Source organism: Phacochoerus africanus, chromosome 6, assembly GCF_016906955.1.
Source record: "Phacochoerus africanus isolate WHEZ1 chromosome 6, ROS_Pafr_v1, whole genome shotgun sequence".
Classification (NCBI taxonomy): Eukaryota; Metazoa; Chordata; class Mammalia; order Artiodactyla; family Suidae; genus Phacochoerus; species Phacochoerus africanus.
In genome coordinates, this window is record NC_062549.1 from 15454538 (window position 1) to 15480525 (window position 25988).

General features: G+C 47.1%; 1 protein-coding gene across 1 annotated transcript in view; it reads right to left on the reverse strand.

Annotated features, from left to right (window-relative positions):
* FER1L6 (fer-1 like family member 6) overlaps nucleotides 1-25988 on the reverse strand; it is a 145717-nt gene that overhangs the window by 63324 nt on the left and 56405 nt on the right. Inside the window, exons 18-21 of the mRNA XM_047783301.1 lie at nucleotides 16884-17061; nucleotides 12928-13052; nucleotides 6817-6951; nucleotides 3174-3323 (exon numbers count right to left, since the gene is read on the reverse strand). Of these exons, the coding sequence (XP_047639257.1) occupies nucleotides 3174-3323; nucleotides 6817-6951; nucleotides 12928-13052; nucleotides 16884-17061 (588 nt within the window). The remainder of the gene's footprint in view (nucleotides 1-3173; nucleotides 3324-6816; nucleotides 6952-12927; nucleotides 13053-16883; nucleotides 17062-25988) is intronic.

Consider the following 25988-nt stretch of genomic DNA (forward strand, 5'->3'; position numbering starts at 1 on the left):
AGCCTAGGCTCAGAATTTCTCAACATAGCTTCCATGAATGAGTGAATAAATGTACTTGAAAATATTGTATCGAGTCGACTGCGTGTACAATAGTACCGTCGGCTCCCCTGTGTGATATGAAGATAAATTTCACACCCCACTGCCAATCCATCAGCCAGTCCTGTGGACGCTGCTTTGATGTACATCCAGAGTCCACTTCTCTTCTTTTCCGTGCCTACAATCTTATTGAACTATAGTTGATTTACAATATTGTGCTAGTTTCAGGTGTACAGAAAAATGATTCTGACATATACATCTGTGTGTGTCTGATGTATACACATATCTATCAGAATCATATATATATATATTCTTTTTCAGATTCTTTTCCATTACAGATGGTTACCAGATATTGAATGTAGTTCCCTGTGATATATGGTAAATCTTCGCTGTTTATCTATTCTATGCATAGTGGTATGTATCTGCTAATCCCATACTCCTAATTTATCTGTCCGCCTTGCCCCTTTGGGAACCCTCAGTTTGTTTTCTATATCTGTGAGTCTGTTTCTGTTTTGTAAATAAGTTCATTTGTAATTTTTTTTCAGATTCTCCACGTAAGTGATATCATAGGATACTTATCTCTTACCATCTGGATCCCAGCTTCCAGTTCTCCCATCCAGATTACTGAAAGGGCCTCCTGGCTTTCCCCCTTGTAACCCAGCATCCGCAGTGTTTCAACACAAGTCAAACATGATGCTCAAAAATCGTCACCTGACTTCCCATCTTTCATAACGTAAAAGGCAAAGTCCTGGAGTACCCACTGTGGAGCAGTGAGTGAAGAATTTGGCTGTGTGGCTCGGCTTGCTGCAGAGGCTTGGGTTTAATCCCCTGCCTGGCACAGTGGTTAAAGGATCCAATGTTGCGTGGGTCACAGCTGCAGCTCGGATTGGATCCCTGGCCCGGGAACTTTCACATGCAGCTGGTGGCCGCGTTAAAAAAAAAAGCCAAAGTCCTTCCAAGGTTCCATGTGATCCTTTCCCTGTGACCTCATCTCCCACCTCCTCCCCATCGTTCACGCCACTCCAGCCACACCGGCCTCCTTGCTTGTCCTGTACAAGCCAGGCAGACTCAGGCTTCAGGAGCAGGCACCTGCTGTTCCTTCTACAGCTAAAGCTCTTGGACCAATATCTGTATGACCTACTCCTTTTCCCCTTCAGGTTCTGACTTAAATACCACTTTCTTTTTTTTTTTTTTTTTTTGCTTTTTAGGGCCGCACCCCCTGCGGCTCTAAACCCACTGGATCTTTAACCCACTGAGCAAGGCCAGGGATCGAACCTGCAACCACATGGTTCCTAGTCAGATTCATTTCCACTGCGCCACAGTGGGAACTCCTTAAATACCACTATCTCAGGGAGCCCCTCCTAGATGCCTAAAATGTCAGCCCTGCCCCCTCCCCCAACACACACGTCCACTGCACCCTTCATGTTGCTTTGCCTTTCTCTCCAGCACTTGTCACACTGCCACTACATTATAATGTACATGGTGTTGGCTCCCCTCCACTAGAAGACAGTTTGTTTTAGTCACTGATGACTTCTTAGGAGTGTGCCTGGTACGTGGTAGACAGGTAGACACCCGCTAATATTTGCCTGAGTCCATGAACAGATGCATAAAGGAGTCCTGGCCTTCAAAAAAGATTCAGGAGTTCCCGTCGTGGTGCAGTGGTTAACGAATCCAACTAGGAACCATGAGGTTGCAGGTTCGACCCCTGGCCTTGCTCAGTGGGTTAAGGATCTGGTGTTGCCATGAGCTGTGGTGTAAGTCAGCAGATGTGGCTCAGATCCTGTGTTACTGTGGTTCTGGTGTAGGCGGGCGGCTGCAGCTCTGATTGGACCCCTAGCCTGGGAACCTCCATAGGCCGAGGGAGCGGCCCTAGAAAAGGCAAAAAGACAAAACAAACAAACAAACAAACAAAAACTTCCAGATTCATGGAGACAAGGCTGTGAACAATGATCTTATCCAAGTCGGAGTTCAATAGAGAAAGAGGCAAAGTGAGTAGCATGGAAGAGGAGAAAACTTTTGACGGAGGTGGGGGAGGGCGAGTTTCCTGGAGGAGGCGGTCTTGTTCTGAACGACGAGGAGGACCCTTTTCCTAAATAGGTAAATAGAGGCAGGGGTTGGGGCAGGCAGAGGAGGGGGACATTCGGCCTAATAGGACGGAATGACTAAAAGCAAAGGAGTACCCATGTGTGCTGAGGTCGGAGACCAGAGAGCAGGTGGTGTAAGAGGCCATAGCATGTGCAGAGTTATGTGCTGAGATGTGACACTGAAAAAGCAGTGTGAAGACAAATTAATTTGGGGAGCATTTAAATGCCAGGCTATGGAAATTTGACATCCTCCTATGGGCTAGGTTTTCTTTTCATGAAATATTAAGAGTTATCTTGTAAAAAAAATATGTGTGTGTGTGCTCACAAACATTGGGGAAATGTTGTATTTCAAAAAAGAAATTTCAAAAGTTTCTTGAGTGTTGACTTCTCAGAGTCTTTACCATTTTGAATCCTCCCAAGGGATATAATAGGGAGGATTTCTCGAACTTTCTTTTCACTGTATTTGGAGGGACTGGTGTTCCAAAAAACACACTTTGGGAAGTGCTCCTGGAGTTGGGAAGTGCTCCTGGAGTTAAGGAGCAGAGAGTCACAGTATCTAAAGAGGAGAGTGGTGGGAGTTCCCAGGTGTGGTGCAGCGAAAACAAATCTGACCAGCATCCATGAAGACGCGGGCTAGATCCCTGGCTCCAACTCAGTGGGTCGGGTGTCCAGCGTTGCTGTGAGCTGTGGTGTAGGTCACAGAGGTGGCTCAGATCCCGAGTTGCTGTGGCTGTGGCGTAGGACAGCAGCTACAGCTCCGATTCGACCTGTAGCCTGGGAACCTCCATGTGCCGTGGGTGTGGCCCTAAAAAGACAAAAACAAACAAACAACCCGGCATCTTCACGGGTACTAGTCAGTTTCATTACCGCTAAGCCCCGCAGGGAACTCCTGTCCCTTGAGTTCGTAAATGGTACCTCCCAGATCCCCAGAAAGAGCTTCCTCCAGACGCAGGATAGCAGGGGGAGCGAAGCGTAGCTTCACTGACGTGTACTTCCGGTAGCGCCAGGTAGACCAGATAGACGCCTAGTGCCCGTCGCTTGCGGTTCACTTACCTGCAGCAGTTCAAAGACGGCAAGGAGGTCCCCTCCAGAGAGGTTCCCGCAAAAGATGGGGTGATAACACAGCCTGGGGGGCTCATACTCCTGGTCAGCTAGCTTCACAACAGGAGCAGCTACGGTGGCACCCAAATATTCTGGCTTCCCCTAAGGCAGACAAGAAATGAATTTTGGTCCCTGGTCACCTACATGGTTCTGCTGTGCATCAGTGTGATTTTATAATTAATCCTCACCAACTGTCAGCCTCAGGGTCTCCCTCCTGCTACTGTCTCACTCTCTTCCTCCTCGAGGCCCCGCACACCTCTTTCCACAGGCTGGGGAACCCATGGAATCATCCATTTAGGATTCCAAGGAATCATCCATTTAGGATTCCAGGGAAAACTCTAAGAGGGTCATCTTAGGGCCTTCCTGGCTCAGGGCTATCTTAGGGGTTATCTCTCTTCTCAGCACGTTGAGCTCAGGGGAATAACATGAAAATAATCACCCAGGGTAGATGTGAAGGGGAAAAGGAGAAATAAAGTGGCACCGAACATTCCAAAAGCCTTTTGGGGGGGGGGGCCTCACTGCGGTTAAGCACAGGAGCTTTGGAGTCTAGGCACGCATGAGCTGGAGTTCCCACATTCACTGGCTTTCTAGATCTGAGGTCTGGGCCAGTTACTTTGTGGAGCCTCATGCTTTAAAAGAGATTAAAAATACCTTGTTCATGGGGCCATGAGGATTCATGTAGTGATATCTGTGCTTTGCACAAGGACGGGCAACCCATAAGTGCTCCATACATGGTAATATGATGGTGACGGTGGTGACGGTGGTGGTGACGCTGATGAGGAGTAAGATCAGTGTGTTCAAGCAATAGAGCACCTCTGCCCTGCTCTTCTTGGCAGTTAAGGAGTATTGGAATAGCTTTGTATGTATACCCAGGTGGGAAGTTTCTCTAAGAACCATTTGATGGTGCATCTCCCACCTCTTCCTCATGCAGGAAGTCCAAGTTCAAGTTCCCCCATGAGCCACATGGGGCTGGAGCATGGGGATGCTTTGCTAGTCATCTCTGGAACGGCTGTAATGTAAACTCCATGCAGGCAGGGCTGTCTGTGTTATTCATTGCTGTGTCCACTGGCACAGGACAGAGCCTCATTACATATTTATTGAGTGAAAGCCCTTGGATAAATGACCTCCACGTCCAAGGACAATGCCCATATTCTCTTTGGCTGAGGCTGGCTTTTAGCACCTGCGCTGCTTTGGACTCATGAACCAGCCCTCGCATTTCCAGCTTGGTTGAGGTGGAAATGGGTTTGGCTCAGTCACACTTAAAAACAAACAAAGCTGCTTGCTGGTAGCCACTGGTGGCATCAGACCCGTTTCAGGTATGGATGGAGTTAGGGCAGCTGGCTGTGAAATCAGTGATCTGCCTCATAATTATTTTGTCCCTAATCCTAGCTAAGGAAAATTAAGTAAAATTAGCCCTGGAGACAAAAGAGTAAACTCAAGCAACCCACTTGCCAAATATAAATTCATTTCTTACAGAGTCAGCTGCCCTGAATGAGGGCACAAGCCACTCAGTGATGAGAGAAAACTCTAGACTGGAAGCCAGTCCCTGCAGAGTCAGACTCTAAGAGCTGATCCTCACCATAGGACCGAAGGCCCAGTGTGGCTGCAGCTCATAGGGGTGAATAGAACCTTTTGCATCTACGCCTATCTCTCAAAAAGGAAAGTGAAGGAGTTCCCGTCATGATGCAGTGGTTAATGAATCCGACTAGGAACCATGAGGTTTCGTGTTCGATCCCTGGCCTCACTCAATGGGTTAAGGATCCAGCGTTGCCATGAGTTGAAGTGTAGACCAGAGGCTCCAGCTCTGATTAGAAGACCCCTAGCCTGGGAACCTCCATATGCCGCGGGTGCGGCCCTAAAAGGACAAAAGACAAAAAAAAAAAAAAAAAAAAAAAGGGAAGGTGCAAAAATGCTGGTATTTTCTTTCTCCGATACATTTTCTTTTCATTTATTTATTTATTTATTGTCTTTTTAGGGCCACACCCACGGCATATGGACCCCAGACTAGGGGTCGAATTGGAGCTGGAGCCACTGGCCTACGCCACAGCCACAGCCACATCAGATCCGAGCTGCATCTGCCACCTCCAACCACAGCCCATGGCAATGCCAGAACCTTAACCCACTGATCGAAGCCAGGGATCGAACCTGCGTCCTCAGGGATGCTAGTCTGGTTCATTAACCGCTGAGCTACGACAGGAACTCTCTTTTTTACTTTTAAGCGTGAGAACGGAAGCTTGCTTTTCTGGGCCGGGTTTGGCTTGGGGTGGGACCCAGGAAGGCAACGGCTGATGGAGATCTAGAAGGGGGTCTGAAAAGCAAAGGGGCAAAGGAAAATCCATACAGTCCCTCGGGCGGGTTTAGGAGAAACCTTCAAAATGCTTGATGGTGGCTATGGGTTGTCACATCAAAATACTTAGGACTGGAACTTTGTTGTGAGGGACTCAGTTGGAATGGTACTTATTTTGTGGCCTCCTCAGAAAAATCTATATTCTGGGCACTACAGTAGAACACATATCCATAATTACACCCAGCGAGCCCCAATTTACAGATGGGGAACAGGGCCAGAGAGTGGCGCAGAGTGACTCGGAGAAGCAGAATATGTGTCTAAAGGAATTGCAGCCACACCAGCCGCTCCCACAGGTGTGGGAAAGGGCGGACACGGGAGGCCAAGTGCAAGTTATGGTTCTGCCTCCAGCTAGCTGTGACCTTGAACAAGGCATCTGACCTTTCTGTTTCCTCTTCTCAGCATCAACCGGGGGACTTCGTGCTCTCCAAGGTCCCTGTTCACCTTCTACAACTCTCCCCCTCCTCATTTCCTCCTGACTTTGTATCCGGGACCGAGCTACCAGGATGCTCTGAGGAAGCGAGGAGGCTTTAGGAAGCCTTCTTGGAACAACGGTTGTGTTTATTTTATTTGAACGTCTACAGCCTCCAGAGGAAGAAAAGACATTTAACAAAATAAACAAATCCTTGCCTTTCCTTTTAGACTTCTTAATTTTAAAAAGGTGTGTCTTAGTGGTTAAAAAAGAAATCCTCCAGTAAGCTTTTAAATCTGCCCAACATTTCAGAACACAGACATCTTTGGAGAAGAAGAGGTTTGGCTAACATCATAACATGAATGAGATAGAAATGCCTGCATTGTTTCAGGGCTTGAAAGCCACAGCCAAAAAAAAAAAAACAAACAAAACAACAACAAAAAAAGTGACAGTACATCCATTTCCTTACAGCCAGGCAAGACCAGGACAGACCTTCTGTTCTCAAATGCATGGGCAATTTTATCAAGCAGCAACAAGACACAGAACTAGCTGGAGGCTGGGGACAACTACTGGTTGCTTTATATTAATTATATTCCTGAAGAAGTGCATCCACTGAAGTTTTATGAGCCAGATCCTATTTTAATTGTCATCTAAAGGGAAATCTAAGCCCCATTTGCTTTCGTAAAGCACCTGATCGTTGCCAATTTTCCTTGTTCTGTAAATCACTGTTCCGCCAGGGAAGGGTCGCCTCGGGGCACAGTGACAGGCTGGTCAATAAAGTATGTTGTGAATACAGCATTTTTATCGAGGCCACGTCAGCATGGCCCTAGGAAACTCACCACCGCGTCACTGTCATACAGCTCCACCACCACGGAAGGCGGGGACTCGGCCAGCTCCTTCTGGTCTCCATGTAGCACCAGGTCATTGAACAGCAGCATCTGGTTCCAGGTGGGGGAGAGGGTCTGGGAAATCACCTGGAAGGTGGGGCCAACGGGAAAGCAAAAGCTCATTGGAATGGGTTGGAGGGGGCTCCGAGGTGCATTCGAAAGACACGGACTTTACTGAGGGTCAAGGGGACACATCCTCGTCACCACTGCTCACTCATTCAACGTGCAAACAACAAAGGAGACTTCGGAACTACTAAGCACCAGAAGCTAGGGATGCAGATTCCCTGCCCCGGAGGAGCCTACGTTCTGTACGTGTGTGTGATGCGTAGAAGCCCTGCAGCAGTCAGCACGTTGCACCCGAGACTCGCTACGCTTTACTGAGCAAGTACTGTGTGCCGGCTGCGGTACTGCACATACAGTGTCTCATTCAAACTTCCCAGCAACTCTGGGAGGTGGACACGTACCCAAGGCTCACTTGTCCAGAGTCAGCCCAGGGCAGAACAGGGATTCAGCTCAGATCATCTGGCATCCAGCCTCACCAAGAAGATGCTGAGATGATCCCCATTTTATGGAAGGGCGAACTGAGGATGGGGGAGCTCTAGTGATTCTTCACTCGTGAGCAAATAAAATTTTATCGCCAAATCCTCAAAAGTAGATTTTCAATCTTCTGTTCCTTACATGGAATCCTACTGTTTTGTGCATATTTATTTGCCTGCATGGAACTGACCGGGACAGCGTCTTCAGAATAACCTTCATCTTTTGTTTTTTTTTTTTTTGTCTTTTTAGGGCGACACCCACAGCACATGAAAGTTCCCAGGCTAGGGGTTAAATTGGAGCTGCAGTGGCCAGCCTACGCCACAGCCACAGCAACGCCAGATCTGAGCCTCGTCTGCGACCCACACCACAGCTCATGGCAGCACCAGATCCTTACCCCACTGGGTGAGACCAGGAATTGAATCTGCATCCTCATGGATACCTAGTCGGAATCGTTATCATTGAGCCACAAGGGGGAATCCTAACCTTCATAATTTTGCATGACATTCTTCCTCCCCTAGCCAACAGTGACACTGGAAGTTAGCTGCATTTAATACACAGATGCAGAAACCAAAGGACAATGAAGGACAACCTGCCTTATTGGTCCAGAACCACGAGTGTCTCACCTAGAAATGGCTCAGAGCTCCCCTGCCAGGCCATTCAAGTGGTCCCTTCAGGAGGCAGGGTGTGATGGGCTCGCATCCTTTATTTATCTGGATGTTTGGAAACATGCCAGGTTGACAGAGCTAAAGGTTAGGGGTGCTTTGCAGGATGGGCGGATTCTGGGGAGAAATTGCTGCAGGAATATATGAGGCCAGTCCTGGAAAGATGTCACCGTCACCATCGCCCAGGCTGTGCAGGCAAGTGGGCAATTTCACAGGTTCACCCAGACCGCACAGCAGCTGCTGGGTCTTGAGGAAATTTCCATGCCATCTCTGAACTGCACCCTTCCCTCTAGCCGTTCACGCTAGGCAGGATTGGCGAGAGCTCTGGCCTGGATTAATGAACTGCTCAGCCTCCAAAGCCCAAATAAAACTGTCATCTCAAGAGTTTTACATCCAGAGCCATTTCTAGTCACAGCATTAAATCATTTGCATTGTGGTGGCGAAAGAATATTTTTATTGCTCTTTTTTTTATGTGAGTCATAAAAATAGCATGCATTCCACAATTTCCTTCCTTCCTTGCCTTTCACTTTTAGAGTATTTTATGCCTCAGACACAGTGAGGTTTTGAACATAACGTTTCGGAGAAAATCTGAGCTTTTTGGACAGCAGGAAAATGGCTTCGACCAACCCACGCACAGGAGTTAACAATGTTGCGGTGCAAAGTTGCCCTGTGCCCGCGAATGACTTCACGAGAACCATGTGTTTCTCGGTTGCTTTTGAAAATAGAAACGCCCGTCTTTTTTTGCAGCATGGACCCAACAGTGTGATAACAAAGCCATTTATGATTCTCTTGGCATCTTCCCTGCAGAAATATTCTGATGGCTGCCTTGGCAATTTGGGCTATAATTGCCAGTTGATAAGATTCCAAAGGCCAGCATTCATTCTTTCATTCATCATGTATTTATTCCTCCAAGGTGCCAGGTACAGTATTAGGCACTAAAACAGCATCTGGTGCAAAGCACGTGCTTAATAGCTACTGGCATGAATGAACAAGTGGGTATTGGCCTGTCCCAGGAGTAAAAGGACCATGTGGCCACCTTCGAGAGGTATTGAAAGGCTCACGCTCTCCTCATCACGCACTGTTTTCTTTGGGGGTAATGAATTATCACCTTGTTCAATGACATTGTTGGAGAGATGATAGTAACACCTCAGTTTAACACTTTGGAGGAGTGAGATGGATGGAGTGTGGCTTTAAAATCAGAGACTCCCCTGGAAGGGAACCTTAGTCGTATCACTTGCCTATGTTTGACTCAGGCAGATGATTTAATCTCTCTGAACTTTAGTCTCACTCATTTCAATGGCGTTGGCGCCTATCCTGTAGAGCTGTAATGAACATTGTCTGAGATAAAGCATATTAAGTAAGTGCGTGGCATACAGTAGGTGTTCCGTAAGTGTTTATTGCCCACTCTACTCCCCCTCATCCACACTCATCTATAAATGAGCAAACATTTACCGAATACCTACCATGTGCCAGTCTTGGTGGACAGGGTACGCAGGTCTAACAAGAGACCACCGTGTCCTCGGGACCCAGCATCCATCTGCTTGTCTGAAATCTCAGCTTCCCACCCTCTAAGATCCTCTCCTTTTCCCAGGGCTCCCTCTTAGGCACTTCGTCGCTCTCCTCATCTCTCCCCCAAGCCTTTCTTTTTGGGAGCTGTCTCCCTTTCCCTTTATCCTGTCACCACAAGATGTCCAAGTCCCACATCCTCAGTGACATCTCGAATCACTGGCTTCCCCTTCTGAAATAGTCCATAGTGTTAAGTCACCAGCCCTTCAGAGACAGTTCTCCTTGAGCAACATGTGGTCCATTCAGACAAGTGCCACCAGGTGACCCGTGGGCCAGCTCAGCTGTGACTGCTGGGCCCCCAGCTCAGCTTTCCCCCTCTTGAAGAGTGGGGCGTACCACACAGATCAGTCCTTTGAGCAGCACGCCAATGAGGCAGAAGAGGGAAACTAGAACCCTTTCTGCTTCCAAAATAGAAGCAGAGTGGTTAAGCAACCTTCGGAATTAGACCAAACTCGGTATCCATCCCGGCTCCAGCACCTTCTAATTAGAGTCTCTAAACCTTATCTTCCTCATCTGCAGAATGGGAACACTAATAATATCCACCTCTGAGCTGCAGTTAGATGTAGCAAAAAATGCATATAAAGTGCTTAGCTTCATGCCTGGCACAGAAGGAATTTTCAATAATGACAGCTATTACTAACAAAAATTAGGTACCTGGCTCAAAAGTATGGAGGCAAAATCCAGGGTTCAACAGAACCTGTTTTCCCTTTCAAATGATCACTTGATAAACAAATGTCATCTGTTCCTTGGAGATATGCGTCTAAATAAAATGAAACGACTGTACCGAGATGCAAAATAGGAGGAGAATTACATAGCAGCCCGGGGAGGTGACTCAAACCCCCGCCCCACCCAGAGCCCTGGGATCACCTCCAAGGGCCTGGAACTCCACAGCTGTGCAGGCAGAGGGAGCCTCCAGGGGCCCCTCTCTTGAGGATCCCCCTTGCTGCTGGTGGAAAGCCTCAATGACAATAACAGCAAGTGGTCACACAGGAGCTGTTATAAACAAGGCACTCTCCTGGGTATTTCACACTCTTGGGGGACAGGGGGCAGTATGTATATAAGAGCGTCAATCCTTATTTCACAGGTGAAGAACTTGAGGACAAAGGGGATTTTTTTTTTTTTTTTCTTTTTAGGGCCACACCCGCAGCATATGGAGCTTTCCATGCTAGGAGTCCAATCGGAGCTACAGCTGCTGGCTTATGCCAGAGCCACAGCAACGCCAGGATCCGAGCCACGTCTGGGACCTACAGCACAGCTCACAGCAATGCCGGATCCTTAACCCACTGAGCAAGGCCAAGGATTGAACCCGCAACCTCATGGTTCCTAGTCAGATTCGTTTCTGCTGTGCCATGACAGGAACTCCCAAAGAGGATTTTGCTTAAGGTCATACAGCCGATAAATGGAAAGGCTCAGACTTGAACCCAGGCAATATGGCTCCAGAGTCTATAATACTCTTAATCTCACAACACAGGGAAGAAAGAGGAGCCTGAAGTCTGCTTGTTTTCATGCTCATTCACTGAGTGAGGCTGAAGTCACCTTCCTTCTGAGGTCCTTCCCCACTTCCGTCCCAGGCAGAGCTTCGTGTGGCTCTTGGGGGTCCAGTCCAATAGGGTTTATCACAGCATGGCCAGCTCCTCTGCCCAGAGAACTGCCTACCTCCACACCCAGATCCTACGCTGTGCAAGAGCAGAGGCTGATTCCTCGTCTCCTCTGAGCCTAGCACGGGACCTGGCACAGAGTGGGCCCTCCACTGGTGCTGGAGAAATGGACGAGCTGCGGGCTCACTTTATGAGCGCCATCGGAGTGTCGTAAATCAAAACGCCATTTCCCAGGTCTCAGCCACACTTTGGGGAGCAATGTCAGCCCTCTTAACATCAGCCAGTGTAATGGCCAATATTCACCAATCTCTTTGTACACTTGACTTTTTCCTTCTTCCCGACAGTCCTATTTTAAGAAGCCCTTAGTGAGTAAAGTAGACAGGCTTGGAGTTCCCGTCGTGGCGCAGTGGTTAACGAATCCGACTAGGAACCATGAGGTTGAGGGTTCGATCCCTGGCCTTGCTCAGTGGGTTAAGGATCCAGCGTTGCCGTGAGTTGTGGTGTAGGCTGCAGACGAGGCTCGGATCCGGCATTGCTGTGGCTGTGGTGTAGGCCAGCAGCTACAGCTCCAATTCGACCCCTAGCCTGGGAACCTCCATATGCCACGGGTGCGGTCCTAGAAAAGACAAAAAAAAAAAAAAAGAAAGAAAGAAAAGAAAATAGACGAGCTAGTCCATAATCCCAGAACTCTGTGTCCTAACTCTGGCTCACTCCCCGAGGTGGGCACGTCCTTTCCCTCCCTCAGAACAGTGACTCCTCAGAGAACAGAGTAAATCCTTTGCGAATGTGATTTAATGAGAAAACTAGCCTATTGGACGTTTGCTGATTAGGGTCCCCTTTCACATGTCAGCGCTCAGTGTGCAGGAAAGAGAGAAAGAACAGAGGAAACAGGAATAGATCCATCTCCTTTCATCCTCAGAGTATCCATCCTTTTCCAGAAGAAGGCACCGAATCCCGGAGGTGTTAAAAGTGGGTAGAATCCTGGGAGTTTCCATTGTGGCTCTGTGGTTAAGGAATCTGACTAGGAACCAGGAGGTTGCAGGTTCGATTCCTGGCCTTGTTCAGTGGGTTAAGGATCCGGCGTTGCTGTGAGCTGTGGTGTAGGTTGCAGATGCGGCTCGGATCCCACATTGCTGTGGCTCTGGTACAGGCTGGCGGCTACAGCTCCGATTGGACCCCTAGCCTGGGAACCTCCATATGCCATGGGAGCAGCCCTAGAAAAGGCAAAAAGAAAAAAAAAGTGGGCAAAATCCCCCAGATGGAAGTACAAAGTCTAGGGCTTCCTGTCCAAAAAGTGGGAAGAGCTTTTTTCCCCACCAAGACCCCTCAATAAAGACTGGAACACAAGTCTCATGCAGGTGGTCTGTACTGTCTGTTTATTCCCACTGAACTTGGCATCGTGCCTGTCACTCTAGCAGGTGCTCTGGGCACCAAGTCCCTTGTTCCTCATCCTTCTTTTCCTCCTGCCCTTCCTTTGCCTCCAGCACTTGCTCTCTTGGCTCCAGGACCACAGATCACATGGGAACTGTAGCCCCTCCCCATGTCCAGCCTTCCTGGCACATGCGCTTTTGAGTCTGAAACACCTACCCGCCCCCAGAGACGCAGGCATTTACAATACGCCCCTGATTTTTTCTTTCCTGGGGTCTTCTGTGGCTCGGCTGTGGGCTATGGGGAAGGAACAGATGGGCTGCCCAGGTTACCTTTGTGGTCTGGCAGTGGGAGAGGAATGTGACCTTGGCAAAAGGGTCTGAAAGTCCATTGCTGTCGGCTGCGATGAGGCCCCGGGCTTGGTACATGTGAGCCCTCAGCTGGAAGACGTGCCGCTCTGTGGACAAACAATGTTAGGGGATATTAGCAGGATTTTTAGAAACAGTGTGTGCGAGGGGGTGTCTGTGTGCAGTGGGTGACTGTGGGTGTCTCCAGAGACAGACAAAGAAGATCAACGGCAGCGCCCGCCTCTCAGACCACAACAGGTGCAGGGAAGACAGGGAAAGAGGTCACGTTCATGGGTACTTTGGAGCCAGGCATTCTCCTTGGTCCTTTCGCTACATGGTGGGTTTCAATCTTCGTAACAACCCTGTGAAATATGCATCACTCGCTCCATTTTTTGGATGAGGGAAATGGCCCACGAAAAAGGCTAAAATACATTTCCAAGTTTGCAGAGCTTCCTAACGCCACAGTCTGGATTTCACTTCAGTCAGATTCCAAAATCCAAGTCCCTTTCTAAAACATTGCATTTTTTAATCTATATGCAAAGCAGAAACAATCACAGAGAAAAGAAATGTGTGGTTACCAAAGCGGGGAGGGAAAAGTTAGGGGCACAAGACTAACAGACTACTATGTGTAAAACAGAGAAGCAACAGGATATATTGCACAGCACAAGGAATTATAGCCATTATGTTGTCATAACTTATAATGGAATATAATTTGCAATCACTATGCTATGCACCTGAAAATGATCTAATACTGTAAATCAATTCTTCTCCTATTAAAAAATAAAATAACATACCACATTTTACCTCCTAGTATTTCTCTAGTTTCCACAGCTCCGCAAATCGTTTTTGCTTCCATAAACTCAATAAACCTTGAGTCATCCATCCATTTATTCTGTCATTCAGCCAGTCAATGTCATTTTGAGCACCTACTGTGTACCAAGCAGAGTTCTGCCCCCTCCCCCGCCCCCGCACACCTTCCATGTGCAGGTGCAAACTAATTACTGGTTGAATGGATATTTTCTGAAGCACAAAATGAATGAAGAAATAAAATTCTCCAGTAGGTGTGGAAGGCAGCCAAAGCCATCAATGTCAATGCACAGCAGAGAAAGTTTATTAGGCCGCTCTGTGTAAAGTACATGCCGCAGAGGATGAGAAGGCTTTGGAAAAAGTTTTTCCTCTCCTCTGAATTGCTGGTCGATGCGACAGTAAATCTCTCCAGTACTCTGGGTCTCTAGAGATGGTGTCAATAGAAATAAACTGATGCAACTAGAGATTCTCATACTGAGTGAAGAAGGTCAGAAAGAGACTTACTTCGTACTTTTTCACAAATACCATATGGTATCACTTACACGTAGAATCTAAAATGTGGCACCAGTGAACCTATCTACAGAACAGAAAAAGACTCACAAGCATAGAGAACAGACTTGTGGTTGCGGGGCGGGGGGCCGGTGGGGAGAAGACATGGGAGGGACTGGGAGTTTGGAGTTAATAGATGCAAACTATTACTTTATTTTTTTTAATTTTTTTTTTATTTTTTTGTCTTTTTGCCTTTTCTAGGGCTGCTCCCGGGGCATACAGAGGTTCCCAGGCTAGGGGTCGAATTGGAGCTGTAGCTGCCAGCCTACGCCAGAGCCACAGCAACGCGGGATCCGAGCCGTGTCTGCAACCTACACCACAACTCACGGCAACACCGGATCCTTAACCCACTGAGCAAGGCCAGGGATCAAACCCACAACCTCATAGTTCCTAGTCGGATTCGTTAACCACTGAGCCATGATGGGAACTCCATAAACTATTACATTTAGAATGGATAAGCAACGAGGTTCTACTGTATAGCACAAGGAACTATATCTAATCTCTTGGGATAGAGAATGATGGAAGATAAGAAAAAGAATGTGTGTGTGTGTGTGTATATATATATATATATTTATTTATTTATATTTATATACATGATTGGGTCACTTTGCCATGTAGCAAAAATTGGCACAACATTATAAACCAAGTATGCTTTAATCTTTTTTTTTTTTTTTTTTGTCTTTTGTCCTTTTTTAGGGCTGCACCCTCGGCATATGGATGTTCCCAGGCTAGGGGTCTAATCGGAGCTGTAGCTGCCAGCCTACACCAGAGCCACAGCAACGCTGGATCCGAGCCGCGTCTGCAACCTACACCACAGCTCACGGCAATGCCGGATCCTTAACCCACTGAGCAAGGGCAGGGATTGAAACTGCAACCTCATGGTTCCTAGCGGATTCGTTAACCACTGCGCCACGACGGGGAACTCCTCCATTTTTTTTTTAATTAAAAAAAAGATAACTTGATGTGGGTATTTTTCACCCAAAGATGAAAACACTCTAAAGACACGATGGAAAGCAGTGGGAATAAAGCCTGATTTGGAGATTGTCTGCTCCAGCATTTACTAGCTGTGTGATCTTGGGAAATTTCTAAGCATTTCTGATACATCTTTTCTCCACCTATAAAATGAAGAAACTACCCAAGGTTGATATGAGAAATAGATTAAAGTTTATGTTTAAAGTACACAGCACACTGCTTGGCACATGGTAGGGCTATGCATTTTTAAAAAAAACACAGCTAAGCTTTCCTTGCTCTTATGCACTGATATCGGGCATGGAAACCATGAGTTGAGCCAAAACCTTGTCTTCTCTAACTATTGAGCCACTTATATTCCACTGGCAGTCAAGTTCAACCAGCATCAGAGGAGCCTTGCGAAACATAGGAAACCTGGATTAGGAGCTGGTTCTCCAGTGTTTCAGACACTGGCTCAATTCAAAATTTGACTTCAGTTAAAGTGAAGGTAAAACTGTGATCTTCTCTATCTGAATTCAGCAGCAAAAATCCTGCAGATTGAAGCAATTGAGACACATAGCAAAATGTAATTGGAAGGCATTAATATTTACATTGAACTTCAAAATCATATAAAAATATAAACATGATGGCACTCAGAAAATATCTGCATAGAAGAAAGGATGACATAAACCTTCCACAGAAATGCTGGATTTCTTAAAACAGCCAAGTTGAGAACTAAGCTAGAGAAACATGAGTGACCCCAGTGATACCAGTTTCTATGGGGTCATTACCAGGAAATGCGAATACTTGCTGTGCCTGGGTCAAACCCCAATGCCATGTAAAAGGAAAATTTTCTTTGACTCCACAGGTCCTATCAGCACAAGAACTTACCAATGTTTCTTTAAAAGACATCTTTTGCTTAAAATGCAAACTCTATATAGTCTGCTTACAAAGAAACTCAAGTTGCATTCTCTCCATTAACATAAAAATATAAATGTTTATTCCAGATGTGCTTAATGACTTCACTGTATTATTACTGTTGTTGTTGTTGCTTTTTAGGTCTGCACCCACAGCATACGGAGGTTCCCAGGCTAGGGGTCCAATTGGAGCTGTAGCCACCAGCCTACACCACAGCCACAGCAATGCCAGATCCGAGCTGCACCTTCGACCTACACTACAGCTCACGGCAACGCCAGATCCTTAACTCACTGAACAAGGCTAGGGGTCGAACCTGCATCTTCGTGGATACTAGTAAGATTCCTTTCTGCTGAGCCACAACAGGAATTCCAACTTCACTGTATTCTTTTTAGATGGGGCCTTGGGAGGTCAGGAAGAAAATTTAGAACCTGTATTAAAAGAGGCAAGTATGTTGATCCTAAAATAATGTGCAGGCATTCCCTGGTGGCTTAGCAGTTAAGGATCTGGTGTTGTTGCTGCTGTGGTACTGGTTCCATCCCTGGCCTGGGGACTTCCGCATGTTGCAGGCACAGCCAAAAAAATAAATAAATAAATAAAAGAACATAACATAAAATAAAAATAAAATAAAATGAAGTAATGTGCAAACAACACATGCATACTGTTTTCTCAGAAGCCACCAGAGCCATCTTGGGACCCTCTTTGCCCAATGGGTGCCATACCTTGGTAGAGCAGGTTGGCTGGGAGCTGATGGGCACCAGCCCCCTTGGAGGACGTTTCTGCTTCATAGCCTGCTGGCAAGTTGTCCAAAATGGCACTCGAGTATCTGGTGGAGCCCAGCCACAGGTACACATCAATTTTCGCTTGTACTGACCAACCAGATGGCCGCTTTCCGGGAAGCTGAGGAAAAGTCACAAGGAAGACCTTCTCGTTAGTAGGGACTGATAGGGACCTCACTCTTTGAGGAAAGAGGTCCTTCTGAAGACACGACTGGGGGTAGGGGGTGGGGGTAAGAGAGCAGCCCCCACCCCCACCCCCGCCTCGGGCTGCTTCTTATGCTTCCCTGAGACCAATGATCCCAGCGGCCACGATGCAGTTTTAGAGGATCCAGGCTAAGGGGGCCTGAAGCTTCAGTAGGCTCTGTGTTAAGCACTCCCAAGCCCCAGATCATTTAAACCTAGCGGGGAGGTGTGGTTTCTGCCCCTACGTCAGGCTCAGAGATGTTAATTAAGTTCCCTAAGATCACTCAGCTTTTAAGTGACGTGAACCAGGAGAAATGATATTGGATCTGCACTCTGAACCCCCATGCTCTGCCTCTCCCCACACGGAGTTGAAATCTCCCTTCCCAGAACTTCCAGGTGTCTGGAGCTCCTACCACAAAGCTCCTGCCTCTCCTTCATTCAGTAAGAACTCAAAGTCTTTTTCCCTAGGTCAGGCCTCTGGGGGCTCGCAGGCTTGCAGGAACCCACCTGCCCTACCATGATCTTCCTTCCTGGCTGCACACCTCTCCTTCCTCCACCCCTTCCTCACGCAGGGCAGTTTCAACTTCCTCTATTGCCCTGCTTTCTCTCCTTTGAATGTAGTGGATTTGTGTTTATGTTTGTTTGAGTTTGTGTGTTTGTGTGTGAACCCCTGTGTGTGGCGTGTCTAAACATACAGATGTGCGGAGGGCGCATGTTTTCTCAACACGTGAAGGACACAGCTTGATGCAGAGAGGCTCCTTTATTTCTCCATCACCAGGATGAGGGGACACCAGGATGAGGGGACTCCTTGCCCCCATTTAAGGGGTCCCAGGCCCTGGACTTGGCTGCATTCAGGGTTGCTGGCGAGGCTTCCATTCTGAGAGTGGCCACCTCTCCAGATTTTGTTGACACTTCCAAGTGCCCCTCCTTAGTGTTTCTTAGGATTTCCCATCAATAGTTTCCTCTTTCTCCAGCACCACTTCTTTTCCATCGAGAATCACAAACACCCGCTATGAGAGGCTACCACTTGGTTTGACACTTTCTCAGGCACCCATGGAAAAAGCCCTGGAATCCCACATTGTGCGTGGTTCTTCCCTTGCTTTCCTATCTTGCTCTGTAAGTTCTCTAGGAGGATTCTGAGCAGCTCAATTCAGCAACTACCACCAAGTGCCACCAGGCTTGCTAAGGGAGCAGGACCAGAAGGACAGCAAAATGACTGAGACACAGACCCAAGCCTCCACTCCAAGAGCCCATGTCTATACAAGGAGGCTGACTTGCATTCACTTACTCAAAGGCAAGGTCAAGTGTAAGAGAGCAAATGTTTAGGGGGAAGAGAAGGAAAAGAGGTGTTTCCATCTTTTTGTTTTCCTTTTTTGGCCTCATCCACAGCACGGGGAAGTTCCCAGGCAATGAAAACTACGCCAATGCTGCGGCAACACTGGATCCCCGACCCACTTGCCCCTGGCTAGGGACTGAACCCGTGCCGACACCGAGACAATGTCCGATCCTTAACCCACTGTGCTACAGGGAACTCCTTTCCATCTTTTTTTTATGACTCACATATTCCACTGGGTTTTAATTGGTACTTTGGAGTTAGATCCGTAGAGAAGGCATCCGAGAAAAAAGGAAGTACACGAGCAAAGATACAGGAGCAGGAACTAACAGTGATAATAAGGGCTGACATTTAATGCAAACTTACTTGGTGCCAGGGCTGGATTTGCTAAGAGCTTTCAGCAAAGAAAGAGCTGGAGCAGAGAATGACACAGATGAGGCTGCAGAATCCTGCTCGGTATGTGGGGAAGTCTAGATTTTATACTTTAGAGAGTGGGATGCCATTATTTACTCAGCTTGAAAAACCACATAAGCTCATTTTGTTGTTAGTAAGGACAACCGGTCTGCAATTCGTACTTTTAAAAATTATAATAAGACAGGTAACACTGGATTCCTCTCATCTACAATTATAATGATAATAGATAAAATGCATTAAGCACTTGCTCAATCGAGCAAATAGTTATTGAGAGCCTAAGGTTACTTTGTTGTAATAAACGTAATCGCCCTGTCTACGTCACTAGTCAATCCATTCACGAAGGCAGGATTTTTCTCTATCATAACACAGTAATGTCCCCAAATGCCTAAAAGTGCTTGGCAACCAGGAAGTAGATATTTGTTGAATTAGTTCTTTCTTTCTCTAATAATAATAATATTTTACACATGCCGAACCTTTGCATTGTGTCAGGCTCTGGTCTAATGTTCCTCCCTAAACACAGAATGTCCCATTATGTGCATCCTACTGACAATGGATTGGCATTCATTTTCACGATGACTCTAAAGTAATTTCTTTTAGGAGTTCCCATCGTGGCGCAATGGTTAACGAATCCGACTAGGAACCATGAGGTTGCGGGTTCAGTCCCTGGCCTTGCTCAGTGGGTTAAGGATCCGGTATTGCTGTGAGCTGTGGTGTAGGTTGCAGACGAGACTCGGATCCCGCGTGGCTGTGGCTATGGCATAGGCCGGTGGCTACGGCTCCAATTGGACCCCTAGCCTGGGAATCTCTGTATGCCGCAGAAGCGGCCCTAGAAAAAGGCAAAAAGACAAAAGAAAAAAAAATAAAGTAAATTCTTTTATTACATGTGTTTTAAAGATGAAGAAATGGAGGTTCGGAGACATTAAGACAATTGTCCCAAGTCACAGAGTGAGGCAGGGATGGAGCCAAGACTCAGCCCTGCTCTACCTGCCTCCAGAGCCCATCCTCTCAGCCCAATCTCCTCACATACCAATATGTGTATCAGTGCATGTGAACTGCCTGGGCATCTGGTTAAAATGTGAATTATTTATTTATTTATTTATTTATTTTTTTGCTTTTTAGGGCCCACCCACAGCATATGGAGGTTCCCAGGCTAAGGGTCTAATCAGAGCTACATCTGCTGGCCTACGCCAGAGCCACAGCAACGCCAGATCTGAGCCGCGTCTGCAACCTATACCACAGCTCACGGCAACACTGGATCCTTAACCCACCGAGCGAGGCCAGGGATCGAACCCACAACCTCATGGTTCCTAATCAGGTTCGTTTCCACTGCCCCACGATGGGAGCTCCAAAATGTGAATTCTGATTGAAGCAAGATGGGAGGCTCAAGGTGGGCAGCAGTCAAGGGATGAAAATAGGTAGACCTAGAAGCAGATTTTTTTCTTTGTCTTTTTAAGGCCACACCCACGCCACATGGAAGTTCCCAGCCTAGGGGTTGAATCAGAGCTGCGACTGCCAGCCTACGCCACAGCCACAGCAACTCAGGATCTGAGCAGCATCTGCGACCTACACCACAGCTCATGGCAATGCTGGATCCTTGACCCACTGAGCGAGGCCAGGGATCGAACCTACATCCTCCTGGATACTAGTCAGGTTCGTTACCACTGAGCCAAGACCAGAACTCCCTAGAAGCAGATTTGAAAAAGGGTTTCCCTTCAGATCATCTTCTTTCATACCAACTGATAATCCTCTTGATTCACTCTGGCACTGGCAGCAGTAAATGGGCACCATCAAGCAGAACTATCTTGAAACATTTAGTTCCAATTCGAAATGGAGCCTCATACTGTGTTTGTCATAAATGTGTGTATTCTTTTCTCCCAGATGACTAATTGCAAAGTAGAGCTTGCTCTGACATCTGACGACAGGACAATGGTTTGCTATCACCCTTCTGTGGACATTCCATACAAACACACAAAACCTCTCTCTCAGCCAGACCCTGTGGATAGTGACCCACACATGGTCTAGTCCTGAAAACCAGAAACTTAGAGCAAGGACCCAGGCGAGAACAACTTAGTAAGATGCTCTTTACCACTAAGCATCTTTGGTATCCTCGCGGACAATCACAGACTTCGGAGGACACTGAATCCTCCAAAAGACAGAAGATGCTGAGGTTTTCAGGACTCCAAGACATCTCATCGGCCATTTGTGAAAATACAGTTGGGTAGATTCACTGACATCGTAAAATAATTACAAAGTCTTATCATGAAAAACATTTTTTAAAAAACGTCTATTCTGACTCAGTAGGGGTGGGGCAGGATTTGAGAGGTTTCATTTCTTGGTGGTAATCCCGCTGGTCTATGGACCCCAGTTTTATTTTTTCATTTTTTTCAGATTTTCATTTTTTTCTATTATAGCTGATTTACATTATTCTGTCAATTCCTGCTGTACAGCAAAGTGACATATGTATATAATTTTTCTCATAGTTTTAAATGTTTGAGTAGCAAGACTCTTAACTTACTATGCTGCATTGGCCCCAGCTGATATCCTTTGCTTCTTAAAGTAAAAGAAAAGCAAAAAAACACAAAGCATCCTGCATTTCTATGGCTACGAAAACGAGCTGTGTGTGTGTGCATTCATGGTTAGAACCAACCCCACACTCAGCTCACTTCTTGTGAAAATGCTATACAAGGACCGTGGCTGCATTCCTAAAGTGTGGAATTTATACATCTTTTAAAAAATACATTGACTTGCTTGCAAGACAATGCAGAGTCTCTCACTTGGAAATACAACTTGGACCTCAAGCAGCGTTACTGGGCATTTCCTAGGTGCTCACAGAAACGACATGCCACGTTTAATGGCACATGCATTTCCAGCCTGGGCTGTGTCTTCCCCCGCCTCCCCTTCTCCCCACTCTCCTTTTTCTCACATGCTCCTGAAGCCTGACCATCCTTAGCAACTTCTTTCCCTTTGAGACTAGCATGGCAAGGCGGGGAGGGAAATTAAAAATAATAATTAAGAGTGCAGGAGTTCTCGTTGTGGAGCAGCGGAAATGAATCCAACTAGGAACCATGAGGTTGCAGATTCAATCCCTGGCCTTGCTCAGTGGGTTAAGGATCTGGCATTGCCGTGGGCTGGGCTGTGGTGTAGATTGCAGACGCGGCTCATATCTGGCGTTGCTGTGGCTGTGGTGTAGGCTGGCAGCTGTAGCTCAGATTGGACCCCTAGCCTGGGAACCTCCATGTGCCGCAGGTGCAGCCCTAAAAAAAAAGAGTGCAAAATGGCATCAAAAAAACTCTGATCACCAATGTGGAAAACCTGCACTGAGACAGGAGGCTGACGTTTTCGCCTCTCCCATGCACCACCCACACCTCCCTCCGGGATCCTGGGGAAATGCCAGGGGGCTGGAAAGGAAGGGAAATCTTGGTCAGTCGGAAAAAGGAGAGAAAGGAGAGACACCAACTGTCTTGAAGTTGGTCCATCAATATTAGTAAGAGATACGGCACAAATGAACCTGTCTACAGAAAAGAAACAAACTCATAGACTTGGAGAATAGATTCGTGGTTGCCAAGGGGGAAGGGGAGGGAGGGGGAGGGACTGGGAGTCTGGGGTTAGTAGATGCAAACTCTTGCATTTGGAGTGGATAAGCCACGAGGTTCTGCTGCATAGCCCAGGGAACTAGGCTTGTGGTGGAACATTAGGGAGGATAATGTGAAAAAAGAGTGTGTGTGTGTGTGTGTGTGTGCGCGCGCGTGCGTGCGCGTAACTGGGTCACTTTGCTGTACAGCAGGAATTGACAGAACATTGTAAATCAAGTATAATTAAAAAATTAAAAATATATTGGAGTTCCCGTCGTGGTGCAGTGGTTAACGAATCCGACTAGGAATCATGAGGTTGCGGGTTCAATCCCTGCCCTTGCTCAGTGGGTTAAGGATCTGGCGTTGCCGTGAGCTGTGGTGTAGATTGCAGATGCGGCTCGGATCCCGAATTGCTGTGGCTCTGGTGTAGGCCAGCAGGTGTAGCTTTGATTAGACCCTTAGCCTGGGAACCTCCATATGCTGTGGGAGCGGCCCAAGAAATGGCAAAAGGACCCCCCCAAAAAAAAATTAAAAAAAATATATATATATTAGTAAGAGAAAGATGTGTTTGCCTTGTAGAGACTTCGCTCTGTGGCAGGACCCAGAAGGGTGTCTCTGGCCCTCACTTTCCACAGGATCCTAGGGAAAGCTGGATGGAAAGCTGGACACCTGAGAGGAAGAGGTGACATTCAGGGGCGGGGGGCACAAGTGCCTGAGAAGGGGTGGCAGCGTCAGCCAGGAGAGAGAGACGACTCAAGGAGAAACGAACAAGAAGCTTGAGCGCCCCCCTCTGGCGGGGCTCCAAGGGCATCCAGCTTCTCTGGTGGGAAGCGTCCTTGGGGTCATGAATGCTCCTTTCCGAGACTGAAGCGGGCAGCACTCTGCTTTTCTGGACAGAGGATTGGGCTGAGCTCAGCAAATTCTGTTCCTGCATTTTTAGAAGCATTACGAATATTTTTAAATCAGAGAAAGTGAAAGGTCATGGCACAGGGACCACGAAGCCCTGGTTACCATTCCAGAATTACTATCACTTGGCCAGGCGACTTCAGAGGAGGCCCTCTTGTTTCCTTTAGATGAATATTCCCCCAAACTGGGCACCCCAGGGGCAGCCGTTTCCTAAAGGTTGTAAACAACTCTTCTGGCTGAATAAGGTTGATGAGCGTGGGTTGCAGAAGTCCTGGCGGCAGGACTTTGAGTTCTCTACTGGGCAACAGGCAGGCACTGCGAAAGTCTACAAGAGAGCCCCACGGGCAACCTCCAAACGGCTTTGAACATGAGATGTTCACGGAACCACTCCAAGGACAGCTGTTCCATAGAATAAACTTGGAGGCAACTCTAAGCCTAGCGAGTTAGAGAGTCACAAGCGATGCTTTGTCTCACTCTTCTTCCCAAATGCCGGTTAAGAAACCCAGGGAGGGGCAGGGGTGTGAATGCTTTGTCTTCCTGGTGGAACAATTGCTTTTTTTCAGATTTACCAATTCGGTGAAGAGAAAGGGGCGTCAAGGGAGGTGGAGGGAGGGACTTAAAAGCAGTGGTGACAATCAAAACAGGAATGAAAACGGTTTCATTGAATTGTCTTATGATGATATTTCATCATGTCTGGGCAATTAAATTCAATGAGGGGTACAAAGCTATCACCCCAAGCAATCTCAGAGGCAACAGGGGACTCCCAATAAAGAAATAAGCCAAAGCCACAGGGCCAAAGTTCTGAATTCTCATCTGGCTTTATTTCACAGTTGTTCTTTGTTCTAATTTGACATAATGCCGGAATACATCAAAATACTTAGGAGGAATAACTTGACGCTGATTTTCTAGTATTTTTAGAACCAGGGTTTTTGAAATGATTTGCCTTTTTTTTTTTGCTTTTTAGGGCCGCACTTGCGGCACATGGAGATTCCTGGCTAGGGGTCGAATTGGAGCTGTAGCCACTGGCCTACACCACAGCCACAGCAACACCAGATCCGAGCCTTGTCTGTGACCTACACCACAGCTCACAGCAACACCGATCCTTAACCCACTGAGCAAGGCTGGGGATTGAACCTGCATCCTCATGCAACACAACGAGAACTCCTGTGATTTGCCATTTTTAAGACAAATGTTTTTCGCCACCCCAGAATTCCTTGGGTGGGCAAAGCTGAAGAAATATTGGTGGTGAATAACCAGGGTGAATTTTTCTTTTTTCAGTTACAGTTGTACAGGGGTGGGTTTAAAAATCATTTTATACACCCGACAGAAAATAACCTACAGAGCCACAACCACTTCACTGGAGATGCAGGAGGCACACAACATGCCCTCTGGATGTTTGATTCCCATTTGTTTGAATGTCAGCATTTACTGAGTGATGACTCTGGGGGATGTAGGCTCTGTTCTTTTCCTTGCAGTTACCTACCTAATCCTCAACCATTCCCATTTGAAGGATGAAGCCTAGGAGACACAGAGATGTTAAATAACTTGCCCTAAATCACACAGCTCGTAAATATTAGCCTTGGAATTCTCTAAGTGGTAAAACTGGATTCCCTTCAAATTCATACATTGAAATCTTAGAATACAACCTTATTTGGAAATAGGGCCACTGTAGACAGAGTTAACATGAGGTCCGTCTGGAGTAGGATTCTTACGAAAAGACTGACACACATACAGGGAGATTACGATATCGAGATTGGAACTATATGCCCACAAGCCAAGGAACTACCCAAAGCTAGAAGAGACGCTTTCCTGGCACCTGCAGAGGGAGCTCGGACCTGCCCATTCATCTCAGCTTTCCAGAACTGCAGGATGACACATTTCTGTTGTTTAAGTCACTCTGTGGCACTTTGTTACAACAACCCTAGTAAACTAAACCAAATTCCAATCCAGATTCACCTTATTTCAAAGCCCAAGGATTAAACCGTTACCCTGTACCACCTGTTCTGTCTGCACATGTAAACGATGCCATCCACTGTAGATTCCGGCAACTGGGTGCACTTAGAGGTCACCTAATCTAGCTGCCCACTGCCCTATGCATACCCAGGGGACAAAGAGCACATCGTGGCCCTCCATTTAGGGGACCATTTCCCTGCAATAGCTATCATGGGGCCAGGTTCTATCCTTTGGAAACACACACACACGCACACGCACGCACGCACGCACGCACACTCAACCCATCATCCATGTGGATGCCCTACAAACACTTGAAATCTCCCTCCTACTGTCAAATCTCTCTTCTCAGTTAAACCTTGTTATCGCTTCATCTGTTCTTCATTTGGCATGGTTTTGAACCTTCTCACCTTTGAAAGCAGCAGAAGAATAATTACATTACAGCAAAAAATCAGAACTCAGGCGTTCCTGTCGTGGCACAGTGGAAATGAATCTGACTAGGAACCATGAGGTTGCGGGTTCGATCCCTGGCCTCACTCAGTGGGTTAAGGATCTTGCATTGCCGTGAGCTGTGGTGTAGGTCGCAGATACGGCTCAGATCCTGCATTGCTGTGGCTGTGGTGTAGGCCGGCAGCTGTAGCTCTGATTGGACCCCTAGCCTGGGAACTTCCATATGCTATGGGTGTGGCC